At 32.8% G+C, this 21001-nt stretch overlaps 1 protein-coding gene across 4 annotated transcripts in view; it reads right to left on the reverse strand.

Moving 5' to 3' along the window:
* Positions 1-8223: 8223 nt before the first annotated feature.
* Positions 8224-21001, reverse strand: part of sm (heterogeneous nuclear ribonucleoprotein L) — a 455499-nt gene continuing 442721 nt past the window's right edge. For 2 of the 4 annotated variants that reach the window (XM_088272102.1, XM_088272100.1), the window contains 7 exons: positions 19658-19743; positions 17898-18056; positions 15667-15788; positions 14481-14631; positions 11741-11859; positions 9617-9705; positions 8224-9518 (listed from right to left, as the gene is read on the reverse strand). In XM_088272102.1, coding sequence (XP_088128228.1) covers positions 9376-9518; positions 9617-9705; positions 11741-11859; positions 14481-14631; positions 15667-15788; positions 17898-18056; positions 19658-19743 — 869 coding nt within the window. In that variant the 3' untranslated portion in view covers positions 8224-9375. Of the gene's footprint in view, positions 9519-9616; positions 9706-11740; positions 11860-14480; positions 14632-15666; positions 15789-17897; positions 18057-19645; positions 19744-21001 lie in introns of all 4 variants that reach the window. The other 2 variants (XM_088272101.1, XM_088272099.1) reach the window with 1 other exon arrangement.

Below are 21001 nucleotides of genomic sequence, written 5' to 3' on the forward strand. Positions count from 1 at the left end.
GGATTTGGACATACTGAAAATACTGTTTATATGATATAAATAAATTAATTAAAACAGGAAATGTAACCTTTTTCATATTACTCGTATAGTTTTTTTTTTTTTTTTAATTCTCACCCATACCAAAAAGGTTCAAGGTATTTTAACTTACCAAAATTATCAACAGATAGCGTTACAATATGAAGTGACGGTTGTGAATACAATACATATTCAACATCCATAGCAATATGTATTTTCAAACACGGGCTGAATGGTAAATGTTCGATAAGAAGTAGTATATAAAGCGATCAATCAAGCCAGCCGATGGACAGTTCGTGAATTACGTAAACTCCGAGACTTCAATATGGGAAGAGATTCCTATAAAAAAATTACTTCCTCTCTGCTTAGACATCTATAATATCGTAGGTATACTGGCAAAAAACTTTAACTCTAAAATCCCTGTTTGAATAATCCCTGTTAACCCTTATCCGCACCCCAATGGTGCATAGGGCACTGCATCATATAAATGCAGTGTTATCTTGATCGTTAACACATGAAGGAAAAGTGTTCAGCCCTCCGCTTCAGATATCAGTCAGGGTAATAGTGAATAAATATTAGAGTGAAAAAATCTCTTTATATTTATGAGACCCCCCCTGGGAATCGAACCCGGGATCTCTAGAACGGTAGGCAAGCGTGCTGACTATTACACTACGGAGGCGAACGAAAGCTTGAAGCTTTTAGCCTGAATAAAATACCTTCTTTTAAACTTAAAGTTGAATTTTCTTGTAAAACCACAAAAATATGACATTTCAAACTACTTAGTGTATTTTGCCAGTTTATAGAATGTTGAAAACTTAATAATAATCATCATTAGTCAAAATTGCATATTTTCGACTTAACGTTTTTTGCCAATACACCCACGATATAATATGTAATAAATGTAATTAGTGAAAAACATAAAAAAAACAATAAAAAGTAAAAGAAAATAATAAAAAAAACAAAAAATAATTGGAACATTTTTATTAATAATAATAATAAAATTAAACACAAGATGAAAATGAAAAGGGGACTGTTTTTTCTCTCAGTGGAACAGAAAATACACTTAAAATAAAATAAACTAAGTAATCTACTAACTACTTCTAGTAACAAGTATACAACTTTAGGAATATTTATTAAAAAAATACGAATTAAAATTAGAATTACGTCTAGTAAAAAATGAAAATAAAGAAACCATGTGAATTTAAATTACTTAAAAGAATAGCTACGATATGGCTAAATACTTCCAAAGAAGTGATTTTTAAAAAAAGAAAATCATACCTAAACAAAGCAAATTATATTTGCTGTAAAAAAAGATAAAATACAAGAATTAAGTATATTAAAAAAAGAAGAAACAAAATAAGTAGCTATAGTTAAATGAATAGCCAAATCTGTCGTTCAAAGCAAACATATTGAATGGAATTTAAACTTTTATAAGCAAATGGATTTTTTTATTACTAAAAGTGTCACATACACGCGGCAGATTTCATATGCAAGGAAATAAATCAACTAAAAAAATAGTTTTTAAAGGTGGTGACTGACCGGAGCATTTGGTCGTAACGTAACACGTTACGATGCGAGCATTCAGGCAGTCAGTACAGCGAGCGGAGTGCTCCATCCATAGTTTCGAATGCTTACTGATGCTCGCCGCGAGCGATGTTACGACGAAATGCTCTAGTCAGTCTTCACCCTAACACGTTACGATGTAAGCATTCGTATAGTCAGTACAGCGAGCCGAGCACTCCATCCATAGTTTCGGATGCTCGCCGCGAGCGATGACACGTTATATGATGTTAGATGATACGTTACGACGAAATGCTCCGGTCAGTCATCACACTTAGACAAATGTGATGAGGAAGTGTTGGAATAAGAAGACATTAGCAATTCGAATAACAATACATACAAGTTTTGATAGACACTCCATCTTTTGTTCGGTATTACTCCTTAGGAGTTTGGGTTTATGTAGTTTAGAGACTAGAAGGAATGTGTATTTGATTACGTATTTTTATCCATTGTTGCGCAGTATGATGGATAATCCTGAAATTATCCGGAGCATTGGTCTGTATGTTCCCGATAGTTAGCTAAGACAGCGTCGGCATAGATTGTTTCACATTCCTATACACAGGACCAACCTGCCGATGGTTATGCCTGTAGGAAGAGCTACCGCTATGTTGAACAATATCTCATTAGATATTGATCTTTTCATTAATTGATTCGGCAGTCTTTTTGTGGTAAAATCTATCCATTTTTAATTAATGTTTTACTTAGTAAATACCACTATTTCTTAAAATCTATGCATCGGAATGCATCGAAACACGTGTCACAGTAGATTTTAAGAAATAGTGGTATTTACTAAGTAAAACATTAATTAAAAATAGATATTGATCTGTTGCATGTGTCTGAAGGAGTTTTCTCAAGCGGGATTCTTCTACACCTATAGCAATAGTTCTTGCATATTTTCGATTTTTGTATGTATTTTAATGCTTTAAATTTTTTAGTTTGTAATGTATATGTTAATTGAAAATAATAAATTTAAATTGAATTGAAATATACCGGGCCTAAAGTGTGAACTGGGAACTTTCTGAAGAAACCTACTGAAAAACCTCTGCCATAATAAATATTCATCTCAGAAAAAAATTCAAATAACGACCGATTTGACTATTCCAACTTAAATTCTCGATATTCATCAAATGACAACGAGCGAGCGCCTAAACTAATTAACGAAATTAAAATTACAACTTAGATATTCTAAAAAAACCTGTCTTTTATTTGAAAATCTATTATAAAAACTAGTGAACATCAAGAATTAAATGTTTACAATTTACTTTCTAGGGGGATAAGTCTGTCAACAGTACATTGGTCTTACCTCAAGTAGAATACACATAGACATGCAGTGATACATTAGAAAAAAATTTAACCTAAATAACCAAATTTGATTGTTTAAAAATCAATTACACTGAACTCGCTTTTTACACACTTTAGAAAGAAAAAAAACACAGCGCAAAAAAGAGAAAAAAAAATTGATTTAACAATGCGTAATAGTAATTTCGTCCGCCTCCGTAGTGTAATGGTCAGCACGCTCGGCTACCGTTCTGGAGGACCCGGGTTCGATTCCCAGGGGGGGTAAGAATAAATATGAGTGATTTTTTTCACTGTAATATTTATTCAATATTACCCTGGACTGGTACTTGAAGCGGAGGGCCGATCACCTTTCCTTCATGTGTAAACGATCAAGATAACACTGCGTTTATATGACGCAGTGCCCTATGCACCATTGGGGTGCGGATAAGGGTTTTATTATTATTAATAGTAATTTGGAATTTTCTACATCTCTAGCATATACTTACTGCTCAGTACTATGCGCAGAGAGGTATGCGGAAAGGGGTTAGGTGAATCATTTTTGTTACCATTTATATTTTCATCCAGGGGTGAACTTTATCTTGGAAATGGATTTATTTGCGTGGAAAATATCTTCCGTGTAAATGGGGAGTTCAGTGCAAATATAACGTACTGTCTTGATCATTCTACCGCCATCTTCTAAATGTCAAAAGTACAGTAACACGTTTTATAAAAACCCTCAATTTAACTACTTATTGAATGTGATAATAAAGTCTGATATTATTGAATACTAGCCGTATTCGGCCACGCATCAGTCTGGTTTAGCATTTTTTTGTTTTTTGAAAGGAAAGATGTGTTTTTTTTACTGTAATATTTATTAAAAATTACCCCTGATTGATACATGAAGCGCAGGACGTATCACCTTGACTTCATGTAACAATCAAATCAACACTGTGTAATTTGATGCAGTGCCCTATGCACCATTGGATGCGGATAAGGCTCAAAGAAAGAAGACATCGACAGCACAAGACTGATGGCCTTGTCTTTCATGTAAACACTGCATCAAACCAATGTAGTTCAAGTTACCAAGTAACAGGTATAGATAAGGAATTAAGACAAATAATAAAATTTGTCTAAGGCATTTCATTAAAGGAACAGGGCAAATTATACTTTCAACATTGAAGCAGACGGACTTTTGAATGACCACATACGTCGTAATATTAGTACATGATATATCGTAACAATTAAATAACAATTGGTTCTTTTAAAATGTTACCAACGGCTCAACGTGCAAGCTAGCCAAGTCTAAATGTAACATAACGGCACAGTGTGCAAACTTGTGATATAAAATGTTACGTAACGGCATAATGTGAAAACTTGCCAAATAAAATTTTACAAAACGGCTCAACATGCAAACTTGCCAAAAAAAATGTAATATAACGGCACAATGTGCAAAATGGCCAAAGCCAAATGTTACATAACGGCACAGTGTGCAAACTTGTCAAATCCAAATGTTACATAACGGCACAATGTGCAAACTTGTCAAATCTAATTGATACATAGTGGCTCAATGTATAAACTTGCCAAATAAACCTTACCAACGGCTCAATGTGCAAACTTGCCAAATCCAAATTTTACATTACGGCTCAATGTGCAAATTTGTCAAATAAAATGTTACATTACGGCACAATGTGCAAACGTGGTGACCAGACGTTGGACTCCACGCGATATCTGCTTACTTGACACCAGGGATACTGGCCTCACTATGCAACTTCAAACATTGGACATTCTTTTACAGGGAATGACGTGTTTGTCTCATTCCTTAGTTACTGGCTCTGGTATCTCTCCGGCATCGAAAAATGCAGGATCATTCCGGATGGAAGGAGAAATGGTTCAGACGTTTTGAAGCACTCTCATAAACCAAGTGGATTTGATACAGAACACATTAGCCATGCGATAAATAATTTAGGCAACTTTGAAATACAAGCACATACTTATGATTTTTATAACAGTGATGATAGCTGCAACAAAATTCATACTAATAAATAAAAAAGTTAAAAAATTTGCTCTGATAATGAGTGATGCCAACCTAAAAAATTAAGTAAATAAAAACTATAATTAATATGGATGCTGTGAGAATACCATTAAGTCATATACACCTGATTTAAATTTATAAAGAATAAAATTAAATACTAGAAAAAACAGCTGGAGAAGTTTCACTATGAATTTTTTATCAACTTCTTTGTACGTTTTCAAATCAAACTGCAAAATTTAAAATTAAAACCAAATGTTCCGCGATTCACATATTTCGGTTTCATCGTCAATTTCGGTAGAGTTGTCAAAAATACTACATCAATTTTAATTTAAATTTACTTTTTTTTTACGATTCTTCCCCTGTGATGCATCTGCTTTTGATTATAAGGACACAAATGACTGTCTGATATCGCCCAAATTAGTATTTCATCAAAAATGGCTTTAAAAATATTATTTTGTGCTATTTATTCACAGATTGCAGTGTTCTTATTTTCAGACTATTACAACTCAAACCGAGAGAACCGATGAGGCGCTGTTTAGAGCTGCCCGAGACAAGGAGAATTACTCTCAAATGATAGTCGACAGAAGAACAATATGTATATATATATATATATATATATATATATATATATATATATATATATATATATATATATATATATATATATATATATATATATATATATATATATATATATATATATATATATATATATATATATATATATATATATATATATATATATATATATATATATATATATATATATATATATATATATATATATATATATATATATATATATATATATATATATATATATATATATATATATATATATATATATATATATATATATATATATATATATATATATATATATATATATATATATATATATATATATATATATATATATATATATATATATATATATATATATATATATATATATATATATATATATATATATATATATATATATATATATATATATATATATATATATATATATATATATATATATATATATATATATATATATATATATATATATATATATATATATATATATATATATATATATATATATATATATATATATATATATATATATTATATATATATATATATATATATATATATATATATATATATATATATATATATATATATATATATATATATATATATATATATATATATATATATATATATATATATATATTTTGTCCGCCTCCGTAGTGTAATGGTCAGCACGCTCGGCTACCGTTCTGGATGTCCCGGGTTCAATTCCCAGGGGGGGTAAAATAAATATAAGTGATTTTTTCACTGTAATATTTATTCAATATTAACCTGGACTGGTACCTGAAGCGGAGGGCTGATCACCTTTCCTTCATGTGTAAACGATCAAGATAACACTGCGTTTATATGAAACAATGCCCTATGCACCATTGGGGTGCGTATAAGGGTTTTATTATATATATATATATATATATATATATATATATATATATATACATATATATATATATATATATATATATATATGTATATATATATATATATATATATATATATATATATATATATATATATATATATATATATATATATATATATATATATATATATATATGTGTGTGTGTGTGCGTGTGTTTAAAAGGGTGCGGATATGGTTTAAAAATAATAATACAAATGATTATGATTGCAATAAACATATTAAAAAAACATATTAAATAAGTCTCTTATGTATAATTGAAAATGCTTTGATGGAGTCAGTATTTAGGGTACGGTAATGTTATAAACTTTGAACCGACAGTCCAGGGTTTTGGATTCCCACTCTGACATAACAGTTTTTCTACTTCTAAACGCAACAGGCTTGGTCTTATATAAAAAAAATTACAAAAAAAATCAAAGAATTTGTGAAAAATTATAGTAAATTAAAGTAATAAAAAAAATTATTAGTTCAATTGAAAACGTGATGGGCTGAGGGTCATGCACTTATTTAGTGTATACATACGTAGTGTAGAAATATTCACCAAAGTTCTAGAATATCGAAATATTTTCCTCAATCCAGGATACAAAAATGTACAAACTAGGAAATGTCTTAAATAAGATTTTTTTATACAGGATAGCGTAAAATAACCCTACCGGAAGATGTTTATTTTTTACAAATGGCTTCGTGCGTCAATCGCATTTGACATTTGTGAACTTTGTGAAGACAGCGGCAGTATACAAACAGATCCAGGGTGGCGCAAAATTAATCATCCAATATTGTTTTCTAATTACTATTTTACAAAATTTGTCCGCCTCCGTAGTGTAATGGTCAGCACGCTGGGCTACCGCTCTGGAGGTCCCGGGTTCGATTCCCAGGGGGGGATCAAAATAAATATTAGTGATTTTTTCACTGTAATATTTATTCAAAATTACCATGGACTGGTACCTGAAGCGGAGGGCTGATCACCTTTCCTTCATGTGTTAACGATCAAGATAACACTGCGTTTATAAGATGCAGTGCCCTATGCACCATTGGGGTGCGGGTAAGGGTTCTAAATTTTACAAAATAAAAAAAAATTATATTTAAAATTAAAGAAATCTTTATTTGGACCATGATATCCAATTAAGTGGAAAAGGTATATCCGTGATGTGGCTGCCGCCAGAGTTGATCGCCCGTTTTATCAATCTGTTTGTATACTGCAGCCGTCTAGTTCACAAGTGCCAAATGTGATTGACGTACAACGCGATTTGCAAAAATTATGACATCTTTCGATAGGGTGACTAATTTTGCCCCACCCTGTAAAATTTATATATGTATATATATATATATATATATATATATATATATATATATATATATATATATATATATATATATATATATATATATATATATATATATATATATATATATATATATATATATATATATATATATATATATATATATATATATATATATATATATATATATATATATATATATATATATATATGAAAGTTTTTATATAATAATTTTTCAAAACAAAAGTGGTCCAAGTCCACTTTGTCATCAAAAAATTGGTCAATTTTAATTTACAAAGTATTGTTTTGCAACAACAGTGATAATATTTTTTATCTTTTTTACACTCGTTTTGCTATCAGCCGTCATAATGTAATTAGATATTTTAAAAAAAAACAATTAACTGAAGTAAGCCTCACTTATTAAAAAAATTCAATTTAAAAAATGCACTTCTTAAAACGTGCAAAATTTAATGTTATAATGATGTGCCGAAAAACACGCACACGCAAAAAACATTCTCTGTACAGTTTAATTTTATGCATACGTATAATATATATTTTTTTATTTTTAAAAATTAATTTATATAAAGGGAATCATTGGAAAAATCAAATCAACTGGAGATCGTAATTGAAAGATTCGGGTAAAAAAAAAAACATGCAAGTTATTTTTTTTAATATACAAAAATGACATCTTCAAAAAGAAGTATTTAATTTTTTTCTTGTTATTAAATTTGATTTATTAAAAAGTACATTTTATACTTTTGTCATATTAGAAAAAAAAAGGAAAAAAAAAAATTGCATTTGTTTTGAATCAATTAAAAATGTCAGATAAAAAACATATTCAAAGGTAATTTTTTTTATATTGACAAAAAAGACATATGATTCATCAAAGTATTTTTTTTAAAATATAGTATAACATGCTTTAGAATATTTTATCGAATTCCGTTTACGCAACATGTTTTTCAAAAAGGTCAAACAAATGTTGAAAATAAAAATAATTTTTTTTGTTAATTGATCCGGCAGTCACTTTGTAGTAATATCTACGCATTTTTTAATTAAATATTACTATTTCTTCAAATCTTTGCATTGAAACACGTTTCACAAAAGATTTTAAGAAATATTGGTATTTGGAAATATTACCAAGTACAAATTTTATTTGAAAAAAAAAAAATCAACTGATTTGATAAATAATATATCCGCACATATATTATATATACTGAATATCAGCCTATGCCCAAAATACTACTACTAATTACATGCGAAATTTGACAAAATGCAATGTCCAGATATTGTTTGACCAAAGAGGCATCCGACAGAAGAGTTTAAAATTTACCATTCGCCACATCACTTTGAGTGTTGACGATGAATGAATGACTTATCAACACTCAAAGTTGAGGCTGGACATTGAATGATTTGTCAATACTCAAAATTGAGGCTGGACATTAGCTGATTGGTCAGTGCGACGATGAACGATTGATTCATCAACACTCAAAGTTGAGGCTGGACATTGAATGATTCGTCATCACTCAAAGTTGAGACTGGTTATGAATGATTCGTCATCACTCAAAGTTGAGGCTGGTTATGAATGATTCGTCATCACTCAAAGTTGAGGCTGGACATTGGCTGATCGTTCGGTGCGGCGGGGGAAACAGAAGAGGGCTGGGGGGAGGTTGAGAGAGCCGTGGCTGCGGTGGAATGTCCAGAGGCGTCTAGAAGTCGGCGTCGATCTGGTCGTCCGGCTTGCAGTTGTCCTGGCGCTCCTTGCCGGGGGAGCGGCGCCCGGCGCCCCCGTGGGGGCCGATGCTGCGGGCGGAGGAGAAGCACAGCTTCATCAGGAACGGGAACTTGGCACCTGGACATGGAAGGAAGATTCAGAGATGAGCTCGGGGATCGTCCACTACGCTTTCGTCCACTACGCATACAGTGAGGAGAGAAGGGATTTGCACAAACCTGGATGCATGATGGTGGCGTGGTTGCAGGCCATGATGGCCATCACGGCTTGCGAGATGCTGGAGAACTCCATGAGCCCCGACGAGGACCTGCAAATCATTCCAATTATATAAACATTTCCATTTAAAAAAATATTTTCTTATTTAATTTTTATTCCGATTGAGAGCCTTTTTTTAAAAATCTTATTTGATCACACTTTAGACGGGAAAGGTATTTCTACCCGTTCGGTCGATGGAGGCTGAAGGACGGGAAGTGTGTTTTACTTTCTGCGCCGGCCTCATTTCAAAGTCAGAAAAGAAGGAGTTATCCAATGTTTTAATATGAATATTATGTACCAATCTCTTTGTTAAGGTCTTAACTATATGTACATAATTATGAAGTCCCGTTGCCAGCGGTCCGCAGGTGTAAAAAATACCCGTCCGAAATGTGTTAATAATATCAGTCTGATGATGTGGGTAACAATGAAACTAGGTCACTGGGCAAATAAAATATACGTGGAAAAAACTATATTTTATCATACCATTTTAACAAACTGTTAAAATGCTTAAAAACATTTTGCGGTGACTGCGATAAAAATATATTGGCCAAACTGCGAGAAGTCTAAGAATTAGAATTAGAGAACATCGTCGTGGACTAACAAGTAATTATTTTTCGGAATTTGCAAATCATATCATGGAAACTAACCACTCATCTGACTCTCATACACTTAAATTATTACACTCTGTTACAAATAAAGGTCAAGTCATGAATAATTTAGAAAATTTAGAAATACATAAAAATTTAAATTCAGATAAAACAATAATTAATAATATACTGTTTCAAAATACGTCACCATTATTATCAATGTTTCCTTTTACAAAAAATGTTGTTCCTTAACCCCCCTACCTATATTTATTAACCTATATATACACCTAAATATATTTTTATTCGTTAGTTTTAATTTGTACCAGAATATGAAAACAATTGTCGTTTTCGAAACTAGTCGTAAATAAAAATAAAACGCAATTCAGTGGATTATTCAAGGGTTTAATTTTTATTAAAATGCTTAAAAGCATCTTTTATATACCGTTGGTAGAGAGCGGGAGATGCTTATAAGCGTACTATTTGCTTACATTTGGTAGAGCGCGAGAGATGCCAAAAAACATTGTACTGATGGGACTTGGGTTTGCGGTTACTTGTGATTAGTATACGACTATAATTAGTTTACTAATTAGAGTCAGGGTTGATTAAAAAACCGCCCGACAACAATGTGTTACGGCGCAATAATTCTAGCAACATGAACTATGACCCTGTGCGCCCGCTAGGGGCAGGGCGGGGTGTACGCGGGGAATGTTTACGTTATCCCTTATGAGATTAAGGCAGGGAAGACTGCACACACTTGTCATTGTACTGTCATGGCGACCTGTTGAATAAACCGATTGCATCCTAATTACGAGTTATTATTACCTATACCCGAGCCCCATAATAAATGTTTTAATATATTTTGAGAACTTACTGGGATAATTTAATTTTTAACAAATGATAAATAAAATCCAATTTATTTACTTATTATTATTAACCTGTTAACCGGGCGGTCCGCTATCCAATTCCGCAACTTGTAACGGGCGCGAATACTGATTCACTCCGTGTCTTAAATTCATGTCGAGACATGTATGGATGACTAATACCTTTGTTGTTCGAAAAACATACGTCCATGTATATAATATTGTCTGCCTCCGTAGTGTAATGGTCAGCACGCTCGGCTACCGTTCTGGAGGTCCCGGGTTTGATTCCCAAGGGGGTAAAATAAATATAAGTGTTTTCTTTCACTGTAATATTTATTCAATATTACCCTGGACTTTTAACTGAAGCGGAGGGCTAATCACCTTTTCTTCATGTGTAAACGATCAAGATAACACTGCGTTTATGTGACGCAATGCCCTATGCACCATTGGGGTGCGGATAAGGGTTTTATTTTATATATATAATATAATAAACATATATTTCAAGAACGTATTCATATGTCCTACCACGGGTACCCGATATTGTTTGCGTTTGACGTATTTATGAGTCCCGCCCAGTTGACAGGTTAAAAACATTATTTCAGTGTTATTTTTGGTTGAAAGTGTAGATCGCACTTGTTACCTTTCGCTCTTGAGCGGGAATTTGGAGATCTGTAGAGGGGGGGTGACGTTGTAGTCTGCGAACACCTGTCTCAGCTGCTCTTCACTCACGTCTGGGGGCGTGTTGAAAAAGTGGATAATCTGAAAACAAAACAAACAAACAAAATCACTCAAAGTCGGAATGCAGTTTCCGAGTCGTGAGTTGAACAAAATTAATTGTGTGAAAATATCAGGAACATAGCTCAATTCATGAAGCTTCTTTGTGAATAATATATTATTTCATTATTATTATATTATATTTACAATAATACAATAATTCTGTTTCATATTTCATTAATAAATTATAGAATGAAATATGAAACATAGAAAAATAGATTCTTCTCCTTCTTCTTCTAACCCTTATACCAAAATGGTGCATAGGGCACTGCATCATATCAACACAATGTTATCTCTATCGTCGATTGAACAAAGGCAATGTGATCACCACTGCGCTCAGGAAAAATAGATTCGGTCAAATAAATTCGATCGAATAAAATAATGTCGATCATAGATTATTTACAATGCAAAAAAATTTTATAAACAACATTTTGAGTGTGTTCACAAATCTCGAATATCTTTAATTATAGGAATTATTTTTCATATTATTTTTTGACATCTCATCAAAGATGAAGAATCTAGTGAAGTTCTAGTGATTCAAGAAAGTTTCGAAATTGGTTCATATATATATAAATAGAACTTCAAAAAATTGTAGTCTTCTTCTTCTTCTTCTTCTTTTCCTAGATCCTAAGGATCTGTTTGTGCCTCCGCTTGTAGCTCTTGGGATGTTGACTCCCAGCTGTCTTTCCACCTTTTTGGAGGTCTGCCTGGGGGCCTGCGTTCTTCAGGGATTCCTTGAAGGGCGATACGTTGAAGTCTGTCATCTGACATTCTGTTTACATGATCATTCCATTATCGCCTTCGTTGTCGTCCCCACCTCACGGAGTAGTGTGGTTGTCAATAATGGGTGGAATTGGCGAATGTGTGTTACACGTGTTACACGTGTGTAAGGTGATCACTTAAGCCAGCCTATGACGGTCGTCAGCCCCGTAAATGCCCAGACTTCCATATTCTTCATATTTGATGAGATGTCAAAAAATAATATGATAATTTAATATATTTTTGGTTCTGTTCAGCTTTGTATTTTTTTAATAAAATAAATACATTTATTTAAATCTGAGACTTGTAATTTTCTTAGAATATTAACCTACCAATGGGTATGCAGATTGGGAGGACGTTATCTTTACTCGATAGTATCTCCTTGTGTATTGACTTCTTAATCCCGCATTCATAGTTAATTTCAATAAGTCCCTTTAAAAACGATAGATAGAGTTTTTGCTGTATTTTGATTTTGCTGCCGATTTTCATTTTTCCTCATGTAAATTAAAGAAATAAATCACTTGGATTCCTCCAGATTAATAAACGTCTCGATTTATGCATCGGCTCTTAAACTGAATGTTCCCAAGCATCTGTTAGTCATTACATTAGTGTCATTACACACGGTAATATCCCAGATGTCACAAGTTTTACTGCTTACAAAGTCGTAATATGGATGACACGTGAGAATCCCTGCTTACATGAATGATAAACCTGTCAGCAAACGTCTTCTTGCCAACTAAACTATATCTCGACGATAAAGCACTTCTCAATGTTATTTTTTCTTATTTTTTCCATATTCACCACATGTTACAACCACCATTCTACCCATGCTGTGTAAAATTTTAAATCATACTTTCCGGCGTCTCCCAGAATGTAAAAATAATCCAGTTAGGATCTTGGATCTTGCACGCAAATAAAAGCTTTCTCAAACCAGTCATAGAAGTCTCAAGTAAACTCACACATAAAGCGTCATGAGATAAATGAAAAATCGTGCCTTTAGCGAGTGTTTTTTCCTAGAATTTTCAACAAAGAGTAAATAACTTGTAAGAAACCTTTGACACATTACTATTTACCATTAAAATCCTAACTGTCCATCAATCCTCCTCCCTTAGTTTTTCCCTCTACCTCCTTCCCTAAAATCCCTTCTTCCTTTGCCCTCCTTAATATCATCTTTTGTAATTAATGTTTTTTATATGTTAATTTTTAATTCATGTTTTTTTGCACCTTTAAAATATGCACCTTCTCTAATAACTTTTAAGAAACATCTGAGACATTACTATCTATCATTAGAATCCTAACTGTCCATCCAACCTCCTCCCTCTACCTCCTTCCCTAAACTCCCTTATTATCATCAATTGGAATTTATGTTTTTTTTAAAGTCAATTTGTAATTTATGTTTTTTTAAATGTTCAAGTACTATCTACCCTCTGATTGCAAACAGCTATATATGGTATCAAACGTTTTGATCAATGTCACTAGTCTGTTTTTGGTTGGTTGGAAGATATTGCTTTTTAGCAATAAGTCCACCAATGTACTTATTTCTTTTATGTACATGAAGTTTAAATAAATAAATAAATATGAAGAAAAAACTACTTTATGCGAATATAAGATAACTGTTTGTTTTATTTTTTTACTTTTCCTCTAAATTAAGTCTGCTTATTGTTGCGTTGGGGCGATAATATAGTGGACGTATTACATATCTTCGTATGGGTAGGGTGGTTAAACTAGTTTAACAGTAGGTATGATAAGCATGTATTACTTCAGCGTGACAAGTGGGTTTCACTTTGAGCTATTATAGTTTAAGAGTAGGTATGATAAGAGTGTATTACTTGAATGGCGTGTCTCACCTTTGACGGGGGCTGTATTCTGTTCTTGTGTATGGAGGCAGGGGTCAGGAACCTATTGTTCTTGTTGCCCATGTACTCCTTGAAGGAGGGACTCTTGTCGGTCAGGGGGTACGGGTTGATCACCTCTGACAGGAATGTCTGCTTTGAGAAACTGCAACAAGAGAAATTCAATCGATTAATTTTATTTTATTTTTTTTTTCACAATATATTATAATTACATATATTATAATTTTTGTATAAATACAAAAAAAGATCCCACAAAGGCATGGCCTGTGAGGGAGGATACATTAATATTTAAGGTTATAGTAAAGGGCACTGGCAAGAATTCAATAGATATCAGAAATAAAATTAGATTAAAAGTGTCAACACGTTGTCGTCGGGACACGGCATTTCCCGTTTTTCGCGGACTGTCGATCAACTGCGGGACACGGCAAATGCCGTTTTTGTCGACTGTCGGTTATCGGCGGGAAACGGCAATATACGGGTTTGTTATCAGCGTGAAATAAAACGCGTTGAAGGGTAATCTGCTACCTGGGTGCTAGGCGATAGTCTGTTGACGTTATTTGAGATGTCTTGTTCGGATTGGCTAGTGTGTCGCTTGTAAAGGCATCCCCAGAAATCTAGAGTTTTTATGCGATCTCAATCTCAAGTTTAGTTTGAGCCATTTCACGTATTGGACTATTTTTCATACCGCTCGCACTGTTTTGTTTACTGTTTGGTATGTTATTATTTGAATATATTAGCATTGTATAGGGAATGATACTTCGGAGGAGAATACTATTTTTTATAGTTTACAATGATTCTAAAATTGTGAAATACGGAATACTTAATTAAAAATTATGATTATAATTTATTTTTGATGATCAAATGTCATATATGATTTCTTTGAAAATTTCAATCGAAAATATTATTTGGTTTAGAAATTGTGTCAATTTTAAGAAAGCGATATATTTTTGCGCTAATCGCGATAGGCTAGAGTCTATTGTTCGAAGCGCCCGACAACAATGTGTTAATATAAACTACAAATATTTGATTTTAACAAAAAATAAAAAATGCAGCAGCAGAAGGCACCTCGATGGTTGGAACGCTACGTGCAGCGCAGTCAAGGGATAACTGGAGAAGGGTCATTGCCACCACAAGGGTCACAATCCTCAGTAATAAAGACTAAGATAGAGAGTTCACTCACGCTAATGTCATTGTGTGCTCGTTGACCGTAACATTGTTCAGGTTCTGCACGCACCGCTCCACCGAGAGCGCATCTCCCATCTGGACCATTGCCGTACCCTCCTTGGTCTTAAGGAACTTTATCTGAAAAACAAAAGGTTAGAAATTATTAATCAAAGTGCATGGGCCTGGTATCCCTAGGCTAAATTGGACATGGGCGTGGGTGTCTGTCAGCTAGAGTAGACATGGGCGTTGTATCTTCCAGCTAAAGTAAACATAGGAAAGTATGTTTCTTAGCTAGAGTGGGCATGGGCCATGTATCCCTAGGCAAAAGTAAACATGGGCCTGGATATCTCTCAGCTAGAGTGGACATGGGCATTATATCTTCTAGCTAAAGTAGACATGGGTCAGAATGTCTGTCAGATAGTGTGCATATCGCTCACTCCTTTCAAGAATGTTTTTAAAGTTTAAGAATATAATACAATGTTTTAAAAATAAATATAAAAATAAAGTGACTTATTGAACTTTTTACTGTGCAACAAATCTTTTTAGGTAAAACCTGAAGGTTTTTTCTCCATTTGAAAAATATTTAGTTTATTTAAAAAAAAATTAAACAATACCTTTTCTTCAAAATGCAAAAACAACATTTTCTGCCCTGTAGCAGGTAAATATTAAGTTAAAAATATGCCTTTTTGCTGGGATATAGTACATTTTCTGGGCATTCCGAAATCATGCACAACTGAAAACTGACTTTTTTTATTTATGACGTTCTTGAAAGGAGTGAGCGATATGGACATTACCATATCGCTCACTCCTCTCTCTCTCAGCTAAAGCAGATATGGGCTCAGATGCCTCTAAGCTAGAGTAGGTATAGGCCTGGTATCTCTCACCTAAAGTAAACATAGGCTGGGAACAGACAACTGAATATTTTCTTAATTTTTTTAGGGCCTTGTATAGTCTCCTGGACATTGGCAATCATCATAGCTTCCTACGCAATCCGGAACAACTCCAGGAATGCAATTCCAGTTCGGTAAAGTACATCGCAAAGCCAGGACAGCTGCCTTCTGTCATTATAGAGGTATTGTGGCGTATATTAACAAGAATTAACAATAAATATGGGAGTCCAACACTGCAATATATCGTTCCGAACATTTTTAATTTGTTGCCGACGGATGTTAAAGGTCAAAATAAAATATGGAATAAAGGCAAAATAAAGGAATGGGTAAATGATCAAGAGTTAATTTTATGGAAATTGTAAAATGTTTATATTCTCCATTTTTTTCTCTTTTGTTTCTATATTAGGTTAAAATCGTTAAAAACAATAAAAAATGTATTAAAAAAGAACTCCACCGACAAGAAACACAAGGTGGGTCTCTGCAAAAAAAAAAGTTCTAAATATGAATAAATTGTGATTTGAATAAATATATACAATTAAAAAAAAAAAAAATATATATATATATATATATATATATATATATATATATATATATATATATATATATATATATATATAATATATATATATATATATATATATATATATATATATATATATATATATATATATATATATATATACAGTGAAACCTCTATCTATCGTTTTTAAAGGGACCTATTAAAATAAACTATGAATGCGGGATTAAGAGGTCAATACGCAAATAGATACGACCGAGTAAAGATACCGTCCTCCCAATCTGCATAACCATTTGTAGGCTGAAATTCTAAGAAGAATACAAGTTTTAGATGCAAATGTATTTATTTTAAAAAAAATACAAACCTGAATAGAATTTAAAAATATACTTTTGTTTTTTAATTGTTTTATTTTCGTAAGTCAATAGTATATTTTCGGCTTTGCAAATTGTATTTTTTCAGCATCGGTTATTGAATGTGCGTTGTAGAAAGTTTTCTTTCAAAGATTGTGCACGCTTCTGGAAATGCAGGCACAGGCAGCGGCTCCTTTTCATCAATATCGACCTCTCCTGCTATCGGTTACACAAGCTTTCGATAGTTTCTATCCCATACGTTGCCGTTGAATGTAAAAAAATTGTAAAAAAACAGACAAAATGTATCGAATATGCAGCTTAATTCGAATGATAAATGCGGTAAATGGGGATAGAGAAACAATCGATGCGGTTGAGTTTAGTATGAAATTAATTGGGGATAGAAGAAATAAACGACACATCCGGGAAAATGATTATTCGAGGAACGATAGATAGATATTTCACTCTATATGATCTCTCTTGGCGCACATACCCTGGCTACGTTCCCGTATAGGCAGACAAGGTTGAACAGGCGGTCCGTGTTGGCCGTGGCCGGGTCCAGGCCGTAGACCATCATGACGCAGCCGTGGTGGTGGGGAGGGGGCGGCGGGGGCGCGCCCCCCGCGCCGTGGTGGGGCCCCTGGAACATCTCCTGCCGGGCAGAGAAGGACAAATTAATAAATAAAGGATATTATTTATTGATTCGGCATTAACTTTGTGGAATAACATGATTATTTTATTAAAATTAAACACTCGAATATACCACTTTAATGAGTTTTATTTTTATTTACGGCTAGTTTCGAAAACGACAGATGTTTTCATCTTCTGGTTCAAATTAAAACTAAAATAAAAATAAAGTATAAATATGTATGTAGGTATAAATATGAAACTTTTCTGGTACAAATTAAATTTGTAAATAAAAATAAAACTCATTAAAGCGGTATATTCAAGTGTTTAATTTTAATAAAATAATTAAAGTCACAAAAACAAAAATATAACCACAGAAGCTCTAAAGCTTAGCAAAAAATAAATAGGGATCCTAACCAGGACCTTGACAGGACACTGCAGACTGAGGACACACATGACAAAAATCTCACTTCATGACTCCCCAGTATGCAGATTTTGTATGGAGGATAACGAAACGCCAATCCACATTCTCTACAATTGTGACGCACTCGCTCACAAACGAAGACACATCCTTGGAGGACCTCTACTGGACTCCGAGAAGGTGAAGCTCCTACCACCAAGACAGGTCGTGAGCTACATGAGTCATGTAGGTCTTGACAGTGAGCTGTAATACAGAGGGAAGTCACAATAGACCTAATATGGTCGCCGTGACATAAGGGATGCAAGATCCCTTGACCCCAAAAAAAAAAAAAACAAATATTGTTTACTGCAAATTGTAAAATTAGACAGGACTCGTGAACGTATTGAATATTATATAGATATAAATGGATATAAAATGGAGAAGATGTATGATAGATGTTCGAATGGTGAAATGAGGAAAGAACGCAAGGCTGAGATAAGCATTATCGATAAAATTAAGAAAAATGTGTGGAGTTAAAAATACCAAATCAATACTCCTTCTTCTTCAAACCCTTATCTGTACTCCGAAGGTGCATAGGGCACTGCGTCGTATAAATGCAGTGTCCAAACCAATTGATGCGGATGTCAAAAAATTATTTGAAAAATAACTCTCATAATCTCCTTCTCATTCCTGCAAAATCTATTTTTTATACCATACTATTATTTTTTATACTATACCACAACACTATTATTCTAGTTCTACTTATAATACCTATAGGTACCCTTATACCCTTTACTATGAGCTAAATTATATTGTATACCCACACACAGGCCATGCCTTTGTGGGATCTTTTTTGTATTTATATTTTTTTCTATTTGAATTTATGTCATGTTTGTATAATGCAAAATAATTTTAAAGAAAAAAATGATAAGGAGAGTGTTGTATTATATTGGATGACGCGTAAAGGCGGAGACTGACCGGAGCATTTCGTCGTAACATAACGCTGTAACATCGCTCGCGGCGAGCATCACCGAGCAACCGAAACTATGGATGGATCGCTCGGCTCGCTGTACTGACTGCCTGAATGTTCGCATCGTAACGTGTTACGTTACGACCAAACGCTCCGGTCAGGAGAAACCTTAAAGGAGAAGAGATCAGGTGGTGTTATACACAAGATGGCGGATGAGCAGATAGTTAGGAACAAGTGTTAGTACATCGATGGGGACCTGGTGGTGGGGCGGCATCCCTCTGTGGCCCCCCCGGGGGTCCTTTATCAGCCCCTGGCCCCCGCCGCCACCGCCATACTCCATATCTGCAATAAAAACATAAAACGTTTAGTCAAAAATACAAAAAATGCGCGCGCAGTACGGCTGTCCAAACTCAAAACACAGTAAAGGACATTTTTTTTGTAGTACGTTTTTTTGCATTTTTGGACTAAGTAGAATCTACTTAGTCCAAAAATGCAAAAATAACGTACTACAAAAAATGTCCCTTACTGTGTTTTGAGTTTGGACAGCCGAGTACCTTATACAAAATATAGGTGAAACATATATTTTTTATATTAAAACCAATTTGAAATTCGTTGAAACCCTATCTTGCATAGTTCAAAAGGAAAAATATAAGGAAAGTAAAATAATAATAAATAAATAAATAATAATAATACAAAGAGCATTTTACTTGTTTCACTATACAGTGGAACCTCTCATAACGAGTTTAATTCGTTCCAGCATCTTACTCCTTAAGGGAAACATTTTCTCCCATATAATACGATAATGCGTTCCAGGCCGAAAGAAAACTCAATTTTTTATATGTATTTTTTTTAACGTTTATTCAAATAAAATTACTTATAAATTGTTAAGGAGTGTAAAAACTTGGAATATAATTTAGATTTGAAAAAAAAACATAAATAAACATATGAATTTATGGCAAATAATTATCCCTTTGACTAGAAAACTGTTTCAAGACTATTGTTTTTGCCGAAGCTTGAAAATTTGGCAAAAATGTGTCACAGCATTACCATTGAATAAATTTGTTGCAAGAATACTCAATTTTTATATATATATATATATATATATATATATATATATATATATATATATATATATATATATATTTTTTTTTTTTTTTTTTTTTTTTTTTTTTTTTAACGTTTGTTCAAATAAAATTACTTATAAATTGTAAAGGAGTGTAAAAACTTGGAATATAATTTAGATTTGAAAAAAAATGTAAATAAAAATATGAATTTATGACAAATAATTAATCCCTTTAGCTAGAAAACTGTTTTAACCTTTTCCACTCTGACCATTTTTTCTCATAACTGATCAGCTATTCTGATAAAAAAATGTGACATTTTTCTGCCATTAAAATAAACATTTTGGTTCCCTAATTTTGGGACACTCTGCCTGGCAATTCGTATGACCATTCGTTTTTATAACTGAACTTGAAAGTGTAACTCTCATCGTTTTCCATGGCGGATTAACTATAAAATATTTATTATAAACACATAAAATGCAATTTCTGTTATTTTAACTAATAATAATAATAAAACCCTTATCCGCACCCCAATGGTG

The sequence above is a fragment of the Brachycentrus maculatus genome, unplaced genomic scaffold, assembly GCF_059751285.1.
Source record: "Brachycentrus maculatus isolate JH-2025_06_01 unplaced genomic scaffold, ASM5975128v1 h1tg000475l, whole genome shotgun sequence".
Lineage (NCBI taxonomy): Eukaryota > Metazoa > Arthropoda > Insecta > Trichoptera > Brachycentridae > Brachycentrus > Brachycentrus maculatus.